Source organism: Condylura cristata, unplaced genomic scaffold (genome assembly GCF_000260355.1).
Source record: "Condylura cristata isolate star-nosed mole 26May11 unplaced genomic scaffold, ConCri1.0 scaffold00001, whole genome shotgun sequence".
NCBI lineage: Eukaryota > Metazoa > Chordata > Mammalia > Eulipotyphla > Talpidae > Condylura > Condylura cristata.
In genome coordinates, this window is record NW_004567102.1 from 26,658,405 (window position 1) to 26,684,380 (window position 25,976).

The following is a 25,976-nucleotide window of genomic DNA, read 5'->3' on the forward strand; positions in this document are numbered from 1 at the left end:
CCACATGGCGAGGCAGACCTCTCCTGACCCACCCGCTGCTCCCCTCAGCAGTGTACTTCATCGATCTGCCTGTTCTGCACTCCACTCTGTCCCTGGTGAATCCTCTCACCCTCCGCATCGCTGGCCTGTACCCCAGTTCTGTACAAATAAATAAATCTTTAAAAAAAAAACTTTAAAAATATTTCAGCTAGTTTAAAAATAAAAATGGAGAAATTACACAAAAATCTATTGATGAACCACAAAACCTGTTAATATTATTGGAGAATCAAAGCATATATCCCTTCGATAACAGAGAAAATACGAGTAATAGGCAAGAGTCAAATGAGAACTTAAAACGATAACTTTAAGTTATTTCATAAAGGGTACTTTGTGGTTTTTGTTGTTTTTTTTTTTAAGATTTATTTATTTATGCATACAAGAACTGGGATACAGGCCAGAGGTGTGGAGGGTGAGAGAATTCACCAGAGAGCTGAGGAGCAGAACAGGCAGATTGACGAATTGTACTGCTGAGGGATGCAGCCAGAGGGCCAGGAGAGGTCTGCCAAGCCATGTGGGTCAGCTCCCTGGCCAGAAATGTGCTGCAGTGGCTGCGGATTGCTTCATAGTGTTACATTTTATTCTGTTGCACCAGCAGGGAGGCACTTTGTTTTTATAAAGGAGTATAATATTGTTTCTTTGGAAACTTCCTAAGCCTCAAAGGATATCCCTTTGAAATTAAGAATGTCAGAAATACCTCCTATAGAATTTTAGAACAACTTACCTGAGTTCTCCCCTACTATCACACCACAATCCTTGTTGTTACTCCATGTAAACATTTTTTCAGGTCAACACAAACTACATACAATGCAATTAAGAAATTCAGAGAAAGAATTCAATAAGCAATTTAAGTCAGAATCAGCACTACTGAAAAAAAAAACTTTTGTTCACTTAATATACTAATAAATTATTTGAAATTTGGTTAATTATTATTATATTATTATAAGCAGTATTCTCTTTTCATAGGGCTTCATTATTTCAAAAATGTTGTGCTAGTGGGATCACTACAGGATCGTTATGTTCCCTATCACTCTGCCCGCATTGAAATGTGCAAAACAGCTTTAAAGGACAAACAGTCAGGTAAGTAAGTAAATTAGAAGTAATTAGCCAAGTTTAATATACACAAGAACCTTTTTCCAAATTTTTCTTACAGTTACTCTTTAATCCTTCTCTTTCCTTTTACTCCTTTTCATATACTAGGTTAATAACTATCCTTTGTCCATTTTTTTCTTCCTTTCTTTTCTCCTACTATGTCAAATATCTGTCAGTAAAAGAGAAGCTGTTCTGATGAAAGAGTTATTTTTTTTAATTTAAGAAAAATTATATTGATTTACAGAGCTCTGTAATTGGGAGGAAGGCACACTAACCAGTATGAATATATAGAAGTTTTGCTTCACCCAATACCTAAGTTCTATTGCCCTTTCCACTATCAGGTTTACACCCTCTACCCTTTCCTTCCTCCCAGCATTTTTCTGAGTCAGAGTTGTTTTGTGGACATCTTTTAGTTTGTTTTGCTTGTGTATATTCCCCATATGAGAGAAACCATGTGGTAATTGTCTTTTACTTTCTTACTTATTTCATGTAGTCAGTTACTTCAACCTCCATCCGTTTATCACAAAAGACAAGATTTCATTTTTTTTAATAGCTGAGTGGTACTCCATTGAGTATATATACCACAACTTATTTATCCAGTTATCGATAACTGGGCATCTGGATTGATAAAACAGTTCTTTCATCTAATTACAAATTCTTCACCATGTGTTTCCTTAATAGTTATCTATGCTTGATTTCCTCTGAATTACTGGGTTTGGTGACTGTGGTAATGGTTATGTTGCATATTTACCTGTATGTTAGTTTTAGTGAAAAATGATAACAAGAATTTACTATATTTATTGATAATGAATGATAAAGGTTTTTTGCTATTTTGGGATTTAAAAAGACATTTAAATCATAGCTATTTGGAACCAGAAGACATGGGTCCTGTCTAAGTGGCTACGTGGCTTGTTCAAGTAACTGGTGGTTAATTACAGGCTTAGCACTAGAACCTGGGTGTCTTATTTCCAATATTGCCTCAGTTAATTTTTTGGGATAAACTGCTTTTAAACAAACTCTTAGCCATCTGCTTTTTCTACATTGAGATGGTGAACAGCTCCTTCAGGTAGAGACTTTTTTATACACATTTGTAATTGATGCTGCCAGGTGTGATGCCTGGTACATAGTGGGCACTCTTCATTAACACAGTTTTTTGAGCATTTTGTGATGTCAGAATAACTTTTTTAAAAAACACTGTTCTAAGAGTCACTTAAGGGAAAAATACAACTCATAGGGATAAATTCAGAATAGTTTTAACTCTTAGAGGATAGCTGGAACTAGGCAAATGTCCTTTGATCTAATAGTGAGATTCTGTGCCACTAGAGAATCAGGTTATCTAACTAATAAAGACTGGCTCAACAGGTTAAAGCACAACACTAAGAAGCTAAAGCCATTTCAGCATGAGTTCCATCTCCGCCCCGGAGGTGACGGACCTGGCGTGGCAGACCACTCCTGACCAACCCGCTGCTCCCCTCAGCAGTGTACTTCTTCAGTCGGCCTTTTCTGCTCTCCTCTCTGTCTCTTGTGAATCCTCTCACCACCCCTGCATCTCTGACCTGTACCCCAGTTCTGTATGCAGAAATACATAAATCTTAAAAAAAAAAAAAAAAAAACAGACTTGGACTTCTTCCTATGTAAAACCAACTTTTTTTTTAAGATTTATGTATTTCTGCATACAGAACTGGGGTACAGGCCAGAGTTGCAAAGGCAGTGAGAGGATTCACCAGAGACAGAAAAGGGAGCAGAACAGGCAGATTAACAAAGCACACTGCAAAGGGGAGCAGCTGGCGAGACAGGAGAGGTCTGCTGTGCCTTTTGAGTCACCTCTCGGGCTGGAGATAGAACTGATGCTGAAGCGGCTGCGACTAGCTATGTAGTGCTGCACTTTAACTCATTATGCCACCATGAGAGCCCCTAAAAACAGTTTTTAAATAAAATGAACCAGAAACACAATTTGACTTAAAATGAAAACTAAAAGAGAGGTGGGCATAAATGTTTCTTTATGAATCTGTGTTTTTAATCTTTCTCTTAAATGCCCCTCTTTTCTTTCTCTAATTATACTTCTACATATTGTTCCCTTGTCATTCCTCAGAGCTACATCCTACCTCTACTCTGATATGTAATAGTTGCATTCCTAAACTTTACAAATTTCATAGATATGTGTTAGTACTCTTATTAGTAATAGAGTAATGTATAAGCATTAAAAACTGTTTTGTCCCTTGGAAGTATATGTATCTAACCTTTTGCATGACCACACAAAGTCATTTTAAGAACTAACTGAAAAAAGGCCCTCCCTGGTGGCGCAGCACTAAGCACAGCACTAAGAAGCTTAAGTCACTTCCACATGAGTTCGATGCCTGCCTGCCCCGGAGGAGATCCACATGGCGTGGCAGACCTCTCCTGACCCGTCCACTGCTTTCCTCAGCAGCGTGCTTCATCAGTCTGCCTGTTCTGGTCCCCGCTCTGTCTCTGGTGAATCCTCTCGTCCTCCACATGTTTGGCCTATACCCCAGTTCTGTATAAAAAAAATATATAAATCTTAAAAAAAAAAATTTAACTGAAAAAGGGAGAGGGGAGTACGACTTTCAGAATTAAAAGCCAAACCAAATATTAAATACCCATTCAGACCAGGGGAAAAAACAGGTCTTTTATCTCTAAGTCAAACTCAAAAAGTTCTGACTATAGGAAGTTGCTAATTCTTTATGAAAATAGAAAAAGAAAACCTTTTAAAGGCTTTTTCTGCTTTAAGTGAAAGTAAATTTATATATAAATGTTGACATAGATTTTTTTCAGTTGCTATGAACCAATCAGCCTTTTTTCTATTTGCTCCATAGGACAGTTCTATTCAGAAATGATCCACAACTTGCTTCGCCCAGTTCTGCAGAGCAAGGACTGTAATTTGGTTCGATACAATATCATCAATGCATTGCCCAATACAGCTGATTCACTTATTGGGCGAGCTGCACATATAGCTGTTCTTGATTCAGAAATATTTTTAGAGAAATTCTTCCTGGTTGCTGCCCTCAAATATTTCCAATAGATTAAAAACATTGTTAGAGATTTGACAGTTACCTCATTCAACATTTAAATAATGTATTATATTAAATTGTAGATGCTGATAAGATCTAAGAAATATTTATACCTTTTTATATGGAAGATAATTTATATCATCCATGTTTAGAGCTTTTTAAACATCAACTTTACTTTCTAGGTAATGTGGCTGTGCAATATTTTTTTAATTTTACCTTTTTACTTTTCTATTACTTTTTCATATATTTTGCTATATAAGTATCTCAGTGAAACTTTAAGCCCATATGTATGTCTGATTGTTTTTATTGGCTTTCCACAGTCTTTACATCAGACACATCATATTAGAAGCCATTATTTGCTAGAATAGCATGGCATCTTAAATTTTCTAGTATTGGGGTATTACTTAGTCAATTATAAATTTTACTTTTAACATTTTACTATGTTTAAACTGGAAATAAAATTGTGGCTGCTGAAATATATTTTTTGAAATAACTTCTTTAGCCCTGTAAAACCATGTAGTTCATATATGACAATGTTATAAAAGTTTTCTATAAAACAAAATCATTATTACTGTTGCTATTTAATGTGTCATGCATATTAAAATATATTTTCTACCGGTGACTTCAACATTATTTCTCATGTTGACTTTTATTACTGGAACTTTTCATGTTCATGTTAGCAGCATCTAGAGATTTTTGAATGTTTGAATGCTCCTGCCTTGATTTTGTTGGAATTTTGCTAAATTTGGTAATGTTGCTTGAATTTTCTGACTACATTTCTTTAACTTTTTTCATGAATTTCCTTGTAAGTACATAATAATTAGATGTTGAAATTTATGAAATACTTTTATGAATTTAGATAATTTTTAAATATTGTTAAAATTTGTTGACCTTAAAAAGAGTGATGTAAATAAAATAATTCATGTTAAAGATGGAACAAAATAACTAACTTTACACGTTTGGTGATATAGTTGCAAATGTTTTTGATATATGGAGTTGTTAAGTCTTTGACTTTACTAAAGGTGCTGAATAGCATTAATTCACTATTTTTCTTTCCTGTTTTACTTGTGAAAATAATGCACTAATAGTGTATAGAAAGTCTGTTTGCATATGCCATTTGTGATGGACAGAAGGTTTTTGTAAGTATATATTGTATAATTGATGCATGTTTATTTTTAGCATTGTGTTATTGCCTCTGATGTTAATAAATGAACAAATGACTGTCTGGAGGAACAACTAAAACACTTGCTTATTTTCAGAATACTAGAAGCAATGTTTTTATTTATAATTGAATAGACTATTAATTACTCTATAGACTAAGATGATTGTATAGTTTATAGGCTTTATAAAATATTTTCATAAGTTACACTTTTGCATATATTAAGTAGCTAAAAAGTATTTCATTGATTGTGCTCCATAATTCTTTACAATTTAAAAATTACTTGAAAATTCAATGACTTAACTAAGCAATAACACATGCTAAGTGCATTAAAGCCGAAAATATAAATATGTGCATTATCTATCATGTATTTTTGCCACACACATTTTTCATCTTAATGTATTTTGGTCCTTGGTTTGAAATACTATATTTATTCTAAGTTTGAATAATCTTCCAAATTTATCAAAGGGTCCTTTTTTAGGTATCTGTTCTCACTAATAATCATGCAAATAGTATTTCAGGTCATAGTTGGCTGACTGGTTCTTGGTTATTTTGGAACATATTTAAAAGCTCAGCTATGTTCATGATTTAAAATCTTGACAGATTTAACTTCTTACTTACCAGAGAAACTATCATACACTATCCTCCAAATTAAACATTGCATGAGCTTTGGAAAGAGAGAAGTGATTATCTGAAACCATATAATTAACTTTTAGAAAATGATTTTCATTAAAGTATATGAATTACTTTATAGTTATAGTTTGTTGCAGACAAGAAAATTATGGTGAACTTAAACAGAAAAATATTTTTGGGAGAAAATTAAATAATTCACATTATCAGTGGAAAGGCTGGATGTAGAACAATGTTTGGACAACAAGTCAAAAGAAAGTAGATGATCAAAGCTGTAGCCAAGTTCTGACTTCTAGAAGAACTAGAGGTTTGCATATCCTTTCAGCTAGCAGGTATGCCTCTAAAAACTGAATTCCAAGCACTGCTTATTTGTATCACTCATTCCATATTCGTTATCTAGTGGAAATGTCCATCTGAACAAGTTTGGTCTTATGCCACACTCGACTATCAGGCATCAAAATCAAGTATTATCTGACCACACCTTCCACAGTAGAAAATGAGACTATTTGGATTCACCAAATTTGAAATGAGTTTGATAAGTAAGCACCAACTATAAAAACATCAGAGGTCTAGTGTAACCCATTTCTTTGTCCTTACAATATCTAAATATACCTTTCTTCCCATAATTACACATTAAAAATGCTATCCCCTAACACAACCTTTTCCTCATCTAGCTTCAAGTACAGCATCTCAGCGTGATGTGTGTTTCTCCTGTGACTCTATCATAATCTCATCTCAATAGTTTGCAACCTATAACAACTGTGACCTAACCACCACTACCACATATACAATAATAGTACACAATGAGGAAGAAAATAGAAACTCATTAATTGTGTGTGGCATGAGCCAGTGAGGTAAAAATTACAGCTAGGGCAGTGCTTTGCAAGCATCCTTGGTTAGGATAACAAATACAAATTCCCAGTTCCTATGACATACCAACTGAATCAGAATTTCCAGGAGAAAGAGGTGAGCAGCAGCATGTTTTACTGCCTCAAATTTTCTGACTAAAAATACAAAACCAAAATTTACAGTAAATACATTTCTCCAATTCTGTCAGTGGCCATGAGTCTAGATGGTTATGACATCACCACTTTCACTTACTCTTTTTCCTTGCATTCAGTCACCACCTCAACTGATCAAATTTCTTTGCCCAGTTGGTGACCCAAAAGTCTTGAGACTTTGGATAGTCCTGTATTTACATAGTTGCAATAGTCTGCTAAATTTTTACAATTCCAAATGGTACTGTGAAGAGGTATTCCAGGAGATGAGACCCCTGAGTTCTAGTACTTCTCTCTCTCTGCTCCTATATCCCACCCCCATTCAGGGTCATTTACTCCAGCTAGAACCATAACCACTTTTTTTGAACCCAGGAGAACGAGGTAAAAATGGCCAGATGGCAATCCTAACTTCAAATTCAGAAAAATATTCTACCCCTTTGTACCTCCTCCTGGATGCAAAACTTGGTAGGCCAACAGAACTGGAAATGATGTGGATGGTGGAGACTGAAGATTTTATCCTGCTTCCAAACTCATATGCTATGATTTCATGGATGCTGACAAAAGACAGTGGGCTATTTGATTAAGAAAATATTCAATAAGTCTGTAGATGGAGTATATAAAAGAAATATAAGTCAAGGAAAGCAATCCACGCCTATAATAATTATCTATTCCTATAAAATACCAACACTATAGATTCCATTGTAATCAAGCCTGCTGTGCAGGCCTACATAATGCTGTATTATGTCAAGGGATCAGATGGGTCACTGCAATTAGTGTTGCTTGTCAGTCTTAGCAAAGGGAAAACACTAGATTAAAAATTTAAGTTTCCATGCCACCAGGCCTACTTATTAGTGGAACCACTGAGCAAAAGGCTGTGATGAGAAAAGGAAGTTGTCTGTGATGAGAGAATGAGTCACTTTAGTAGGTAACCTCTAAAATGGCCTCACTGATCCTCAACTGCTGGTATTCATCACTTACTTGTGTAATTATGAGAGGGCTGAGCTTACTGCTTCACTTCTAATGACAATACAGCAAAAGCGATAGAATGGCACTTATGATATAGAGTCTGGTTTCCATCTTGAGCAGTCTTTCTTTTTCTCTCACTTGTTTCAGTTGAAAACTAGCTGCTAGGTTGTAACATGACCTTTGGGGACGATTATATAACAAGAAATTTAGGGAGGCCTCCAGTGCAAAACCCCACAAGAAACTAAATCCTATCCATAATTATGTTGGTGAGTTTAGACATGCATCCTCCCCTAGATGAGCCCTATAAAATTTGACTACAGCCTCATTTAAGACCTAGTGTCTGGTGCACTCCGGCTCCTGAATTCCTAACCCACAAAAACTGAAAGAATAAATGTTAATTATTTTAAATCACACACACATGTATATACACAATATGCTGGACAGCGTAAATAAAAAAGTAACCTTGTACTGAGGAAGAACCCTTCTGCAATAGGGTTGGTCAAGCAGGTTGCAAATCAAACTACTTATAATAGTTACATGGTCATAAGGAACTCATCATTAAACATTTGACAGGAGCTAAGAGCCAAAATCATTGAGTTACCCACTAATGTGACTGGGTTTTGGCTCTTGCTATGCTCTGTATATACAGCTTGATTTTCGTGAAAATAATGCCGAGGTGGACATTACTCTTGCTTGGTGATGACAAATTAGGATCGCAGTTTCCAGATGTCATTATACCCAGGCATGACCAGAATCCAAGAGCTACACCGGAACGTTTCTTAAAAGGTTTCATCTTTTTAAAAAAAGACAATTCTAGGAGGGCCCTCCCTGGTGGCGCAGTGGGTTAAAGCACAGCACCTAGACGCTTAGGACACTTCCGCGTTAGTTAGATCCCCGCCTGCCCCGGAGGAGTCCACATGGCGTGGCAGACCTCTCCTGACTCACCCGCTGCTCCCCTCAGCAGTGTACTTCACTGATCTGCCTGTTCTGCTCCTGTCTCTGGTCAATCCTCTCACCCTCCCCATCTCTGGCCTGTACCCCAGTTCTGTATGAAAATATAGATAAATCTTAAAAAAAAGAATTCTAGGAACGTCCACTTTTCTGTAAAGACTGCCATAAGTTATATAAAAATCAACTGATCTGCCACATATGAGTTGAACACATTGAAGCTATTGGAGTTTAAAACTGTTTTCAGCAGAGCTTGAAGCGCCTTCTCTGGCTCTTCACACAATAATAACATCTTTCAGGTCATTTGGTCAATGAATCAAAACTGATGAATGAGGAATTCACTGAAAAGAAAAGTTTTAGAAGTAAAAGAACTAAGGAGAAAGCCTTCTTATTCTCACAAAAGAGAAAGGGTGCTCAATTTTTATACTATGAAATACATCTTCCAGGACACTTCGCCTTAGATTGAGAGGAATATAATTATTCCCTCATTGGACATCAGCAATAATGTTATGTCTGGGGATCAGAGCAGCGGTGTTCTTGGTAAGAAGGTTTAGCCACTCCTGCCCCTCATTTTCCTATATGCAGTCTGAACTAGCTTCTCGGATTCCTACGGCGGTTCCAGAGGCGGGAGGCCCCGCCCACCCTCCGGGGCCCCGCCCCGTCACACGCAGGCCCCGCCCACACGATGAGGCGAGCTGGAGACGCCGCGGGTGGCTCCCTTTGGGTCCTAGGCCCGTACCAAGCACTGCCGGCGCCGCCGCCATGACAGCGTCGCGACTTTCTGTGCTGTTAGGCCTCGTCCCGGCAGCTGCGTGGAGAGCGGCAAGTAAGGCGCGGGCTGTTGGGGTCAGCGCCGCGGGCTGGTTACGGAGTTACGGGCGCTGTGAGAAACGCCGGGGAAGGGCAAACCCCTGAATTCCCTGGGCGCGCGTTTGGCCGATCTTTTCGCTCGGGCTCAGCGTCCGACGCCGTGGCCCGGGGCTTGTCCCTGCACCGCCGGAGATCTCCGGGTGGGTTCACAAATGGAAGATCCTAAAATCCTCCCAGCTGGGGTTGCGGCTTCCGTCCGGGCACTGCTCGGGCCTCGGAGCACCGCAGGCGTTCAGGAGTGTTAGGAATTGGCAGGGCGCACTTGCCCCTTGATGCTCCTCTTTCTCAATGTTATTGGAGACTTTGACTTCATCGTGCCGTACAGTTTTAATGTCGTTCATCCTGGAGAAATTAAGTGTGTAAATTGAAAACCGAATTACTACGCCTCAGATTTCTTTGCGATTTGTCCATCATTGTGTAGCCTTTGCCTTCTTCTTCCCCCACTGCAAGCCTATTGGGGGGGAAAAAAGCCCTTAATGAGTTAGAAGTGAGTAATAAAAAGTGAAAGTCCCTAGTTACCTGAACTCCAACGTAAACGTTGTTTAAAATTTTGTTATTTAGCTTCCCTTTTCCACTGGTATTAAAAACTTAAGAACTATTTGGTAACGGGAGTTTATATAAGGTATTAGTTATAAAGCAACATTTATGATCCCCCTTCTCTCACTTAATGGACAGATTATTTCTGTAACAGTTCCATGTTCCCATCCTGTCCCCACCCCCACCCCCTTGAAGGGTGGCGAGGAAGCTAAAAAGGATGGCAGGGAGGACTTGGGGAGAACACTTTGAGGAGGCACATGAAGCAGAGAGACTTGTGAAGAAGCAGCTCGTTTGCTTCTCTCCTTGGACTTGTGCGAGGGTCTTGGGGGACATGGAAGGAGACACTTAAAGAGAAGTGAGCATCCTCACCTCTAGGGAGGATAATTGTCATCCTTTATCTTAATTTGTATTTTGATTTTTGCTCTTCCAGGCTTGCCTGGCTCCTTCTGCCCTTTCCTCTGGTTCCCTGCCGAAAGATGCCTTAGGTTTGTTGCTAGCTTTTGGGTCTCAGTGACCTCACTTTGGGCCAGCCCCTGTTTGGCTGGGCATTTACCCATGAGGGGATGGGGAATTTTGGGTGCTTCGTTGGGAAATTACATCCTTCTTCTTTGTCACTATTGCACACTAATTCAACTAAAGTTCTTTTCTCTTAAAAGTTTTAAGCACGGCTAGAATACTCTTGTCTTTATGCAAGAGATGGCAGAACTTATGTAGAATATACAAGGTTTGGGGGTCCTGTGGTGCCCCCAACTAACATTTCCTCTGCCAAATTGCAACTTGAGTACTGTGTCCTGAGGCCATTGTCTAACTTTAACTTTTGTTTTAACTTTTATATAAATAGCTTTCATACAATTTGTATTTGTTTCCTTTCTTCAGCTAACACTGTGTTTTGATATTGATCCATATCTATATGTGAGTTTGTAGTTATGCTTTCAGCTGTGTGGTTATATCATAGATTTTCCATTCTCCCAGTGAACATTTTGGTAATTGTATAAAAGCCAGGATTGGCTACTGTGCATTTTTGTCTATTTGTAAGAACTCTTGTGCAATCGATGAATTTTTGGAGCATACTGTATGGGCCTGTTGAACTTTACAATCTGATACCAAGTTGTAAATAACCTATTCCTACCAACAGTTTATACTTCTGCCCGCAATATATTGGAGTTTTTGTCACTCCACTTACATGCCAACATTCAATATTGTCAGAAAATTTTATTTTTGTCTGCCTATAGGTGGTGAGTTAGCTTCTTAGCTTATTGTGATTTAGCTTTTCTCTTACTAAATTCTCTTCAAATATTCGCTTTTTTAAAAAAACCTCTTTATTTTCTTAATAGATTGTCCATTCACTTACATTCATATATACAAGTCTATATGAATATAATGGTATAAGGTAGATTCCAGTTTCTTTCTTTTGCATGTGGATATAGTTTTGCCAACACCATCTATTGAAGATAATGTCCTTTCCCCATCATATGTTTATCCATCACGCTTATCAAAAATTTGTTTATATTACTATATGTATTTGAATACCAAGTCTTTTTTAGTTATCTAAGTGGCAGATATCTCCATTTGTGGGCCATTTTTGTCACTCTATGGTGTCTTTAAAAAAGAAAATTCCAGGACCTCCCAGGTGGCACAGGGGTTAAAAGTCAGTACTATCAAGCTATGACTAGCCACTGCAACACAAGTTCTGTCCCATCCTGGAAGCTACCCCATGTGTACAACAGACCTCTCTGGTCTCACTAGCTGCTCCCCTCAGCAGTGTATTTCTGTAGATCTGCCCATTCTGTTCCCCACTCTGTCTCTGGTGAGCCCTCCCACCCCCTGCACCTCTTTCCTAAAACCCAGCTCCTTCTACAAAATAAATAAAATCTTTTTTTAACCCCAAAAGTAGAATAGAATAATGTATCTGCATGTACAGTCACACAGCATCAGAAGAAAGATGTCTTTTGATGAACAGATAACTCAAAATTTTATTGTAATCTTATCTTGATCCTTTTGTTTATGGCCAGTGCTTTGTGGTCCCATCTAAGAAAGCTTTGCCTACCTAAAAACATTATGATGTTCTTGATTTTCTTATCAAAGTTATATGCCTTTGCTTTTTATATGTAATTCTTTATGTTACCAGGAATTTTCATGTATAGTGTGAATTTCATTTTTTTCCCTTACCATCAACCAGTTGGCCCAGGTTTGTGTATTGTACCTTTTCCCTACTGATACATTGGCAGCTGTTATGAATCAAGGCTACTTATTCTTGATGTATAGATTTATTTATTTTCAGTTCAGCTGATCTATTCGTCAACCCCTATGGTGATACCACATGTTTTAATAACTGTATTTTTGTAATAAATCTGGTTTTAGTTGGGCTAAGTCCACCCAAAGTTCCTCTTAAGATTTTTGATTAGTACTGTTTGATATTTTTTTTTTTTTTAAAGATTTATTTATTTATTCATACAGAACTGGGGTACAGGTCAGAGGCTCAGGGACGGTGAGAGGCTTCACCAGAGACAGAGTGGGGAGCAGAACAGGCAGATTGACGAAGTACACTGCTGAGGGGAGCAGCGGGCGGGTCAGGAGAGGTCTGGCTCGCCATGTGGTCTCCTCCGGGGCAGGCGGCAGGCGGGAATCGAACTCATGCGGAAGTGGCTTCAGATTCTCAGTGCTGTGCTTTAACCCGCTGCGCCACCAGGGAGGGCCCTGTTTGATATTTTTAACTGTCACATTCTTATTATTGCTTATATAGAGAAACACATTTGACTTATTTATTGATTTTGTATCCAGTAAGCTAATGAAATTGTTTTATTAATTTACTTGCAGATTTTGGCAGGGTTGTTCCCATCTGCCAATAACAAAAATTCTTTCTTTCAAATCCTGATTCTTTTCTTTTCGCTGGTTGTTGTATCTATGCTCTTACTTCCACTGTCATGTTATCTGAAGTAGTGGCAGCAGACATAATCATATTGGTGATTATAAAAGGAATGGGTTCATATTTTATCAAGTGTGTGATTATTAGTTGTAGGTGTGCCCTTTATCAGATTAAGGAAGTTTCCTGCTGTTCTAAAATTTTTGGTTTCTTTATGTATTTGTCTTTTTTTTAAGATTCAATAAATTTTAAACATAAATCTTTTTTCCTTCATCTTGGAATGTTTATATCATTATCTTCTTTAATCTGGTTAGTTGGTGAATTACAGAATTTTCTAGTGCTAAGTAATTCTTTTATTCCTAGAAAATATACAAATTGATCATGGTAGTTATATTTTTGTGATGGAACATTGGGTTGGATGTGCTGTTTATCTAGTAGCTGTACTAATCTTCTTTTACAATTTCCAGTAAAGTTTTTAACTAAGTTAGCATTAAAGTTAGCCTAGCCTCCTGAAATAAATCTGAATAATATCTTCTTATCTTGTCCCCCTTTATTGTTATATTGAAATTATTCATTCCTCAATTATTTGGTATAACTCACCTGTAAAATTACTTAAATGTGCTCTTTAAAGAAAGTTTTAAAATTACTAGTCTAATTTCTGTAATGATTATTGTAGCATAACAAGTTTTTCTTTTTTTAGGTTTAAATCAATTTTGAGGAATAAATTTTTTTCTAGAAAATTACTCATTTTGTGCTTCATAGAATATAAGTATAAAGTTACTGAGTTGTTGGGGTTTTGTTTTTCACATTTCTGCTCTCTATATAATTATGTATTCCTTTCCTCATTTATATCATATGCCTTCTGTTGTTCTTGCTGTCTTTAACAAGCATTTCACAAGTACCTTTAGTCTCCCAAGAGAATAACTTTTGGTTGATCCTGTCATTTTTATGTATTTTACTTGTGTCCTTTTCAGTGTTTTGTTTTTGTCCCCTTTTAAGAAAAAAAAAATAAAATGGAAGTGGTGCATCTTACCGTCTTAGTTCAAGCTGCCAAAATAAATTGAGCTGGTAGTTAAAACATCAAATATTTATTTCTAAGAGTCCTGGAAGTTAGGTGGTTGAAAAGTTCAATATCAAGGTGCCAATCTGCTTCCTGATTGCAGATACCTGTATTGTTGTATCCTCAAGTGGTAGAGAACAGAAAGCCAGAGCTTTCTGGCTTTCTTACCTTTTCTTAGAAGAGCACTAATCCCTTCATGGACTCAGCACCTATGACCTGATTACCTTCCAAGGCCACACTTCCCAATATTATCAATTAGGAGTTAGAATTTTAACATGAATAGTGGGGGTACACAGACCTTCAATACATAATATTAGTCCTTTTTTATATATAACATGGTAATAGGGCTTCTCATGTAAAGAGCAAGTGGCTAGACTTTATTATTAGTCTGTTTTCTGAAAGTCTATACCTTTTCATTGGAGAGTACAGTGCGTTTACAGTTATTAAAATTACTGCTATAATTGACTTTCCCGACCATCTTAATTTTTTGTATCTTGTATTTGTTATGCTTTGTTTGAATTAAAAGGTTTCCTTTTTTTTTTTTTTAATGCTGGAGATTCAGAAGATATGCATTGTCTTTTATTATTTACTCTTGAAATTCAAAAGCATACTTAAGGAAGCCAAAAATTAATGAATATATTTACCCTCCCCTAAACAGTACACAGCTTAAAAGTGTTTTTGCATTTATTCTCTACCTTTGTTCCTCAACCTATTAGGGGTGTGTGTGTGTATTCTTTTTAAAGATTTATTTATTTATGCATACAGAACTGGGGTACAGGCCAGAGGTGCAGGGGCAATGAGAGGATTCACCAGAAACAGTGGGGAGCACAACAGGCATCAGATGAACAAAGTACACTGCTAAGGGGAGCAGTGGACAAGAGAGGAGAGGTCCGCCGCACCATGTGGGTCACATTCAGGGCCAGGGTGCAAACTCACTGCAGAGGTTGCACTACCATGGAGGGCCCGTGTGTGTGTGTGTGTGTGTGTGTGTGTGTTCATGTGCGCTGAGTAGGAATGTGGTTTTGTTAACCCCACAAATCAGTGTTGCTATTGTCTTATACCACTGATGTATGGTATTTTCTATCCATACCTTTATTTTCTCTCCATACCTTCTTATCTCACACTTTTGGGATCACTTTCTTAAATCACATTCCTTAGTAATGTTCTTGGTGACAGTCTTATGATAAAGCATCTCATTTTTACATGTTTTATTTTTAATCTGGAAAACTAATTTATTTCTTGTTTTTGAAAGATGGTTTCTGACTTCATTATAGTTATTTGCAAAGTCATCTGCCTCTGCCTGCCTAATGCTTGTTCCTTTATTAGTAATCTGTTTTTTTTTCTTTTTAGGTCTTTCTTTGATGTTGGAGGTTCTTCATTTTACTTTATATCTAAATGTGTTGTTTCTTGGGTTTTTTTTATTTTATTTTATTTTACTTGAAGTTTTGTTCCTCCCATATATGAAGATTCCTGTCTTTGTCCTTTAATGGTCCTCACTTTAAAATTATGATTAAATAAATATTTGAGGCCTTCCTGGTGGCACAAGGGGTTAAAGCACAACATTATGAATCTATAGCCACTGGAGTTCTATCCCCAGACAGGGAGGTGATCCAGATGGTGTGGCAGACCTCTCCTGACACTTCCTGCTGCTCTCTTCAGCACTGTATTTCAGTGGATCTGCCTGTTCTGCGCCCTACGCTACTCGGGTCACCCCGCAGCCATTCTCTGGCCTGCATCCTAGCTCTTGTATGCATAAATAAATAAATCTTTAAAAAGAAAAAAAAAACTAAAAAAACTAAAATAAACAAATATTTGTTGTATCATCTCATTTTGTAGTTGAGGCTGGATTGCTCCCATGCCCATATTGCCCATTCCCAAGAGAATGGGAAAAGAAACCCAGGACAGTCAGCCTCTTGCAAAATTGAAGTGACCTAAAATGTGCATGTTACTTCCCATTGGTCAAAACTCGGACATGTAACTGTTTGTCTTCCAAGGAGGAGGCAGGGGTTCTAGAGCTAAACTGGAAGAAGGAAAAAGTGGCTACCTGAGACATTTTCAGTCTACCACATGTGATTTTGTTCATATTGAACAGACATACTGTAAAGTAGCAATTGTTATACTGTCATCATCAGATTATTATGAGGTTTAAAGTCACGTCTTTTCATCCCCTAGAATAGTGCCTGGCACATCATAAACATCTAACACATATTTGTTATTTTTATTATTTATAATTAGTCATCTGCATCTTAAGAGGTAACATTTTTAACTTCAGATTTTGTATTTTGTAGGTTGGGGTATATTTTTTTGTTAATTTTATGACTTTCATTATGCTAGGAATTTCTGCAGTTTTGAAACATACCAGCATTACTTTTTATCATTTCATGCTTTCCATTAGGTGTTTTTTTTAATTAATTTGCAAAAACCAACCAAACATAAAATGTGAAGTGTTAATTTTATTGCATTGAGTCAAGATTATGTGCACAGTAGTGGTGGCTAGTAAATACTTACTAATTTTTATTTCAAAGTTACTTACTTAATGTACAATATAATAGAAGTAATTCATAGCCAAATGCAAAAAATTGTCTTCAAAGCAGATTAAGTTGTATCTTCACATGTAGAAGCTAATTTGTAGTTAAAATTCTTTTTATATATCTGTATTAATTATTAATGAACTATTATGACTTAGCAAACCAATTAGTATGCTTTACATATTGGTAATAGATTTGTTGATGGATAGTTATACATTAAATAATGGACAGATATTTCTATTGTAGAGGCTGGACTTTCTAAGTAAGGATATAATATCACATTCTAAAGAATCCTGTATTTCAGATAGCAAATAACTAATTGATAAAAATCCTATGATCTCAACTGAGAAAATCCTTCAATTGTATATAGTTTATATTCACTAAAATTTTCAATATATTTTTGAAAATATTCAGCCACAACAAACCAACATCAGATTACTATATGAACTATATGTACAATAAGAATCAGATTACTGTGTTTTCTATTTAGTTTCTAAATAAAAATAACTGCTATATGACACTACTGCTGGATTTTTCTCTTTTGCCTTTTGGTGTATGTTTAAGTATTATGAGGACATATAAAAACTAAACTATGCCCTTAGATATTGAAGGGTGAAGTTGAAGGCAAAATGAACTGTATTCTAAATCAATAAATACGCAAAAAGTTTAGATAAGTGTTTTTAGTATATATTGAGATTTTTATTGATCCACAAAACTTTCTTCAGCCAATTAGTACCATAAATATGAAGTGTTTTATATAATGAGCATATACAAGAAAACTTTATTAATTCTACATATCATTGTCATAGCTTTATTAAAATACTCAATTATGTATTTATATGTTTTTTAATCCTTATATTTTGTGGGTTCTTGGCTGAGGGACAATGCTAATTTCCAATTCCATTTGAGCACTCATTCAACAGATTTTCTAGTCACTGAGTTAAGTGCAGTAAATGTGCAAATAAACATCCTGATGTGCCGTTTGATATTGTTAAAACAGTTTGTCTAGTAATACTAAACAACGTCTAGTTGCTAACTAGTTGCTAACAGTGAGTAATGCTAACTTATATAATCTTAAAACCAAATCTTATATAAATTCCAAGTTGAGAGTGGTATGTATACATATGCAGAGGCATATGTATATCAACAAACAAAATTTGTATGTGTGTATGTATAATTAAATTTTTAAAACATGGGGTAGGGTGACATAGGGATGAAGTCTAGAATATGATTAAAGTACCTATATTAATATACGAATTATATATAATGCTTGACAAAAGGTCAAACTACTAGTGTTTGTATGAGTTTCCTGTTACTTCTACAATAAATTTCCTCAAACTTGTAAGATGCGAAACATCTTACAATTTTGGAGTTTGCAAGTCTGAAATGGATCTCTCAGGGCTGAAATCAAGGTGTTAGGACTGTGTTCCTTCTAGAGGCTCTGGGAAGAATCTTGTTTCCTTCCCCTTTCAACTTCACCTTTTGCTAGTATCAGTCAAACCTGTCTCATGCTGCCATCTCTCTGTGGTTCTCTCTTACCCTTTGATGAATTCATGTGATAACAGTATTCCCACTTAGATAATCTAAAATAATCTTCCTAGTTGCAGGTCATCTGATTAACAAGATGAATCCCACCTGCTACCTTAATATTTTTGGCATTGTAACCTGTCTTATTCATAGGTTCTGGTTATTGGATTCTGACCTTTGATCATGATTCTGTTGGCAGCAGGAAAACGGTACCCAGCTCTTTCTGCCTCTGAAGCATTCCTGTAGGACGTCCCTGTCCTGAACTCATTTTTATTTTCTCACAGTGGGATATTGATGGGATATTCAGCTCTTGCTGAATATTATTTCAACCAATGGTTGATTTAGCTTTTTCTTTATAACCTAGAGAAAAGTTATCTCATTTATACATTGGAGATGCCCAGTTACATTTTTTTAAATGTCTAGTTGGCAGGAAAAGAGCATTGTCATTATAACTTAAATATAAGAATTCAGTCGCTTGTGACATCCAGAAATGTTAATACTAAATATTATCACTGAAAACTTCAGACTATTTATTTATTCTTAATGATCTGATTCCTAATATTTTCAGCATTGCTTCCGACGGTAATCAATATTTTATATATATAACTTTGTGCAATTTTGATAGTGGTTAACTTATTTCAGATCTCTTCTTTTCAAACTGATCACACTGGTTGCCTTCAAGAAAGGGAAATGACCAAAAACTAGGGAAAAGAAGGAAGGTTTTTTTAATTTAAATATATTTATTTACTTGCATCTTTCTTCATTTTGTACATTTTTTCATCTCAGTAGTAATCCCTGTAGACTTCCCACCACCAGTTCACCCATGTGCCGTCACCATAGTCCTGTGCACACTTCCTGCCCCAGTTTTGATCTTAACCCCTCTCTACCCTCATAGAATGTCTCTGGTTTATAGTAGTTGTTCGTTGTTTTTCATTTTTACTTTATTAAAATTGCTTTTATTTTTTCTGATCCAATCTCTTATGCTCTGGCTATGAGTGAAACCATCCAGTATTTTTCTTTTTCTTTCTGGCTTATTTCCTAAGCATGATCCTTTCCAGCTCTATCCATGTTGCTGCAAAAGGCATATGTTTGTCTTTTGATTGCTGAGTAATATTCCACTATGTATCTGTACCACATCTTCTTGACCTAATCATCTTTTTGGGGGCATTTGGGGTAATTCCACATCAAAAGGGGAGAATTTTCACTGTATGACCTTTTGTTGTATTTTTTGAACTTTGATGAAATGTGAATATGTAAACAAAAAATTAGTAGGTTACTAAATTTTTAAAGTAGAAAAAATGAAGTTCCTGTTTGTTCCCTGTCTTCACTCTGCTAGGATCACCCCATGTGTGTCACTCTTTGAGAAAAGCAAGTTCGCAAGGGGGAAAGTCTGAACCTATCAAACAATCCATTAAGAAGCCAAAGTTACCAGTAGGTCGTTTTGATGCCCCAGAAGATTCCAATTTAGAGAAAGAACCACTGACAAGTGAGTATAATAAAGCTCCATTTTTAAGTTTTGAAGTATCAAAATGTTTTAGTTATTGAGAAAAAAAAGCAAAATAAACCTTTTATTGGGTATAGTTATTTTATTAATCAGAATAAAGCATACTTCAGCGGTGCGTAAAATTATTATATTGACTGTCAGTATGTGTGGGTTTAAAAAAAGATTTCCAAGCCACTGCCAGTAATCGATTGTGTTTGTTTCGTTTTTTTATGCTCCATTGTTCACATGACAAGAAATGTGGATTGATTCTTGCTTTGATTAAAAAAATAGAAGCCCATTTGAGTAAACTGAGGCAGAAAGTAGGGTTGTTAGGTTACAAGATACCAGTGAGGTATCCCAGGACAGTGATACTTCTTGGCTTTGGGAAAAGACTGGGTCTACATCCTATGAAAATCAGAATGCCTTTTGTTTTTTTCCAATCAATGCCCCATTGTTGTTTTTTTTTTTTTGTCTCCAAATTGCTTTCTCAGCCCATTGTGCAAAAAAGTAACTATTCTAGCACTTTAAGAGAACAGTCAGACTAAAAATTTCTTAGTGTTAATTCCAGATTCCTTAAAAGAAATCTCCTTGACCAATCTTGGATCAGGTGTCCACAGTGGAGTCTTATCAAAGAGGCCAGTGAGTGGATCACATATGAAGGTGATTATTCTCACTGTAACTACATCTTTAGGGGAAAAGAAAGGAAAGATCAGAGAATAAAGAGGTTTGTTGATTGAGGTGGGGTGAAAAACTAAATATTTTGTATTCAGTATGTATAAAATTTGGCGATGTCATACAGTACTAATTTTTCACTTTAAACTCTTTACTTTTGCTTTATGGAACATGTATAAGTGTTAGCTATTCAAAAATACAATTTTAGATGGCATAAGTGTAAAAAACATACCACTTTGAGACCTTGTAAGACTGCCCTGAATGTCCATGCATATGAGAATTAACTATTAATCCTAGGTAAGAAGATATCAGTAGAGGATATAGAGACCTGTACTGGAACTCTTTCTAAAATATAAAAAGCTTTTGTTTTTTTGCTCAATTAAACATTTTCATTTATAGGACTTTACTCCATCTAATCTGATAATCAACTATGAAGAGTTCAATCATCCATGAAGAGGAAGACTTTTTAAAAGTTTCATCTAAAGATAAATTTTTCTAAGGTGGCTTTAACAAAGTACAAAAATCTAAGAGAAAATATTTCCTTAAATCATCACGCAGTGACATGGAATATTACTCAATGATCAAAAAAGATAAACACATGCCTTTTGCAGTAACATGGTTGGAGCTGGAAGGGATCATGCCTAATGAAATAAGCCAGAAAGAAAAAGAAGAATATCAGATGGTTTCACTCATTGGGGGTGGAGTGGTAAATGGGATCAGTGATGGGAAGCCCACGGGGATTATTGAGATGGAAAAATGCACAAACAATGTAAAAATAAACTATTATATTAAAATTTAAAAAATTTAAAAAGTAGATTGCTTTTAAAAATAGAAAAACAAAAACACACAATGTAGTATATACAGATGTTGATTTATAATGATGCACACCTGAAAGTTACATAATGTTACAGTACAATGTTACAGTACAATGTTACTTTAACAAAAAAAAATTATTTTAAATGGGAGAAAAAGTCTTTATAGATAATACTCCTTCTGAAAATATACATAAAAAAGAAAAGATGTGTGCTCTTTGAATTATTTAATAGTAAAACAAAATATTATGACTGAATCATCTTGCATGAATTGCATTAAAGTCAATATCAAGTCAAGGAGGAATTATTTTGTGTATAGGAAGGTAATTTTGAAAAAACATCTCTCACAAAAACAATCCCAGAAGTAAACCCAGGCATACAGCAAGTTCATTTGATTTTTAATAGGAATGCCAAGACAATATAGTGAGAAAAGTATGGTCTTTCAATAGGAGTGACCATTCTAAAAATTTATAGGTTGCCCCTTTGTAGACAGTTGATTTCATTATTAGATAATCAAAGAATTAAGCTAGATTAATTAATTAAGCTAGATACCCTGTTTGATGCAAAAATGAATAAGAAAAAAAAAGGCATAATTAAGATACATAAATCACCCTGACCAGGACATCATGTGGTTATTGGCATGAGAGATATGCAGAAAAGGACCAGAGAAAGATAGACAAAAGAGGTAACATTTGAGCTGGGGTTTAAAGAAAAGGTAGAATTGTGATAAAGAATGGTGGGAAACATTTCAAAAAGAGAACTGTGGTAAAAAAAAGAAAGAGCATGACTGGAAGATAGCTATTAAGCCTCTAAGCCACAACATTAAGTGAGGATTAATAAAATAAAAGACCAGAAAGGTAGATTTGATTCCAATCTAGAAAGGCCTGAAGTGCTACGTCTGTGTGGCTTTATAAAATGGACAGTGGAAAAAGCACTAAAATGTGAATGAAGATTGTTTCAGTCAGCTTTCCTAAAAATTTTTCGTATAGTGAAACTCATCTATTTTAAGTAAACATTCTAGTAAATTTTAATAAATGTTTCCAGTCATGCAACCACACAAAGTAAAAAGTTCATCCCTCCCATAAAGACCCTTCTGCCTATTTATCTTAATCTAGCTTCCCCATCATCCTACAACCATTGATCTCTTTCCTATAATTATAATTTTGCCGCTTTCAGGATTTTATATACATGAAATCATGTGATATGTAGTCTTTTGTGTCTGCCTTTTTCATTTAGTGTAAAATGGAGGAGGGATTCATTTTTTAGAAAGATTATTTCAGCCTTCTGTGCAGCTTCGGCTGGAGCCTCAAGAGGCAAGAATCAGAAGAATTAGAAAACCTGTTTTCCTGTAAGATGGGATAGAGCGTGAACCAGTGTAGTGCTGGTTAGAATGAAATGTTTCAGCAAGCTGTAGGTTTTGAGAGTAAAATCAAGTTAAACAAACATGAAGAAGGGAGATTAAAGGGTAAAAGATTTTGAAAGAAAAGAGCTGAAGTCTGTGGGATTTGGAAAAAACATATTCAAGAGATAATAATATACAAGTAAATGACAGAAGTGGAGATGAAGATTACCAGATAAGAGTATTGAGGACCTCGGTGGCCCCAATATATAATTCATTAATGTGCTACTGATACTAAGGTTGATGGGAGAGAGTGTTGTACTTATAAAGTATTGACTTCATCCAAAAAGATATGTCTGCATTTATTATAAGACGGGAAAACATTGGACAGGTGAATTGCATGGATTCAAAGGAAGAAATGCTGCAAAAAAAAATTGGTGGTAGAATGGAAGACTAGAAGTAGCAGCAAAGGAGCAGGGATACCTTGACCCTTTTTGTCCTTTGTGCTGTGAATTGACTTGTGTCCCCTAAAATAGCATGTTGACACCTTAACTCCCAGTGTGATAGAACCTTTGAAAGATAAAGGGGTTTAAATGAGGTCTTGAGGGTGGGAAACCATGATGAAATTAATGTGTTTTTATGAAGAGACAACAGAGAGCTTGATGTTTGTTGCTTTTTCTGCCATGTGAGTACATAGCAAGAAGAGGCCATCTTTACGAGTCAGTTAGAGGGCCTTCACCAGAACTCACTGTTGCTGGCACTCTGATCATAGACTTCCAGCTGACAGAACTGTGAGAAAATAAATTTCTCTTGTTTAAACACCCAGTCTATGAACCTTTGTTATGGCAGCCCAAAATGACTGAGACAGAGTGAGCCCCAGAGATACGGGGAAATAAGAACTTCTATTGGAGAGTCTTTTAGAAGAAATCAATACAAGCAGTTCTTTAGAAAACAGAATGATGATGAAGTACAGGAAAGTTTATTCACAGTAAAGATAGATAAAGCCCTTAATTCTGTGATTGGGTTATTATGAGGATAAATCGTATATGTATATACATTACTCAGAATTAGACTTGACTCTTGATGGATATTTCTATATGAATATATAATACTAATAATAACTGAGATTATATCTATTATTGGCAGTGCTGGCTAACCAGTTGCTAAAGCCAGAACCCTATAATGAGGAAGAAAACATTAATAGCTAAAATTAATCCAGCTTTCTTATGTAACTAGCACTGTGCTAGACCATTTCCATGCATTGGCTTGTAATTTTTTTTTTTTGTGCAGAGTTTCTTTGTTGTTTTCACTCTTTTCACTCTTTTCCTGCATTTGAAGTATTCTTCAATGACATCCTTGGCCATAGTCCTAAGCTGCCACACAAGTGCAACAAACATCAAGCATACTTTATATGGTTCCCTATTTGGTCAGTTTTACAAAGGTCTACCCATTTTTCTAGTTTCTTGTCATCAACCTTAATTAATTAGATTGATCTGGTGTTCAGCATGAAGGATTTCCTCCAAGTTGACATACATAGACTAATCACAGTCTTATGATTAGACAAAGATGGACTTAGTGTTTGTCTAGGACTTTCAGGAATTCTACATCATGGATGTGGTTGACCTTTAGCATCTCTTGAAAAACAAAATTAACATTCATTATACCTCCATCAGTTTTGCCTGCCTCCATTTTATTGGAAGTTTTAGAGTGAAATAGAACCTTAAATGCACCTAAATCCCTGTATTCAGGTAGTGAAAGCTACATTACCTTTTTAACCTTGAAGACAAGTAAGGTTGGTATTTGTTGTTCCCATTTTACTGATAAGAAATGGGATGGCAGTTGCTATGAATTTATACTCCATATTTTCTGTGCCCCTTTCCTTCTACATTAACCTACCAGCTTACAAGCAATGCTTTCCAGATTGGGACCTGAGAGTACTCCAGGAATTTTAGGTCACTAATGCAGATAATAAAGTTGATTCAATATGAAAATCTTGTCTTATAATGATTTCTTAACCTCTGGAAAAAGAACCACATTTACGGTTCATTTAATGACTGAATAATAACCTAATCAGTTGTATTTAGCTTATTAACTGTGCCAATTTGCAGCCCTCTCTTCAGAAGTGACCCTTCACAATCAAAATTAATCTTTTCCCTAATGTCTATTGACTGCTTTTTTTCTTCTTCCCTTAGAATTTCCACATGATGTTAATCCTGTTACCAAAGAAAAAGGTGGACCCAGGGGCCCAGAACCTACCCGATATGGAGATTGGGAACGAAAAGGACGCTGTATTGATTTTTGAGCTGCCTGTTCTTTAACCTCATTATCTTTTTCTGAATCCGAATTATTTCTGATTATCTTCTTTCTTATATCCTTTAGATCACCCAATTCCTATAGTGTGTTTAAATATATATATATATATATATATATATATGATTTTGGAAGACAGTATGCTGCTATAAATTAGAAAAGGGAAAATGTTTCTTTATTAGCACATATTTTAATTTTAATGTATTGGGGGGGCATTTATGTGACCATTAAAGCTTAAGGCTTTAACTAAACTTTACCATGTTTCTATTTAAATTAATCAGTTGTTTATAAAATGCATGTGTAAATAAAATATTGTTTTTTAAATGATTGTATTGCCATGTTTTAGGTAATGACTTTATTTTTTAAGTTTTTTTTAATGCATATAAGAACTGGGTGTAGGGCAGAGGTATGGGAAGTAAGAGAGGATTCATTAGAGACAGAGTGGGGAGCAGAACAGGCAGATCTACTGAAATACACTGCTGAGGGGAGCAGCTGGTGAAGACAGGAAAAGTGTGCTGCTCCATGTAGGTCAGCTCTCTGGTTGGGGATCAAACTTATGTTGCATTGGGTGGCAGTAACTTGATAGTACTGGGACTTTAACCCCTGTGCCACAGGGAGACCCAATAATGGCTTTTTAGATGTGAGTTAAGTGGTGCGTTATAGTTCGAGAATGCCAACAGAAAATCCTTTACTTGAAAACAGGTTACTTGAATTCAAATCCACACTTTACTAGTTACTACCTATGTGACTTTGGGTGAATTATTTAACTTGTCAGTGCCTCCTTGTATATAAATTAGAGATAATGCTACTCTTACCTCATAGGATAGTTGAAAAGGTTAAATGAGCAAAATATGTGAAAACCACTTGAAACATCTGATAACACATACCTCCTGGTAAGTGTTAGCTATGGGTCTTTGGACCACATTTTCAAGCACTGTCAAGTTGATTCAAGTAGGAAGAGAGGTACTAAATATAGACTTTGTAAAAGTATTATCAGAACAGATTGTGCCTCCAAGACCAAGTCACAGAACTGTAGCACAGCAGTGACTGGAGATGAGTCGTCAGCTGTAGAACCCCTGAGGCTGCTGTTGACCACAATGGCAAAATGAAATGCCAA

At 35.9% G+C, this 25,976-nt stretch overlaps 2 protein-coding genes across 6 annotated transcripts in view; both read left to right on the forward strand.

The window, feature by feature from the left end:
- Positions 1-5,399, forward strand: part of FAM135A (family with sequence similarity 135, member A) — a 79,262-nt gene extending 73,863 nt beyond the window's left edge. For all 5 annotated transcript variants that reach the window (XM_004673606.1, XM_012724224.1, XM_012724236.1 and 2 more), the window contains 2 exons: positions 1,003-1,116; positions 3,963-5,399. In XM_004673606.1, coding sequence (XP_004673663.1) covers positions 1,003-1,116; positions 3,963-4,168 — 320 coding nt within the window. In that variant the 3' untranslated portion in view covers positions 4,169-5,399. The remainder of the gene's footprint in view (positions 1-1,002; positions 1,117-3,962) is intronic.
- A 4,162-nt stretch (positions 5,400-9,561) lies between these two features.
- On the forward strand, positions 9,562-24,940 carry SDHAF4 (succinate dehydrogenase complex assembly factor 4). Its single transcript, XM_004673610.2, has 3 exons — positions 9,562-9,684; positions 19,580-19,729; positions 24,742-24,940. Exons 1-3 carry the CDS (start codon positions 9,621-9,623, stop codon positions 24,849-24,851), a joined length of 324 nt encoding a protein of 107 aa, XP_004673667.1. The 5' UTR covers positions 9,562-9,620; the 3' UTR covers positions 24,852-24,940.
- Positions 24,941-25,976: the final 1,036 nt, after the last annotated feature.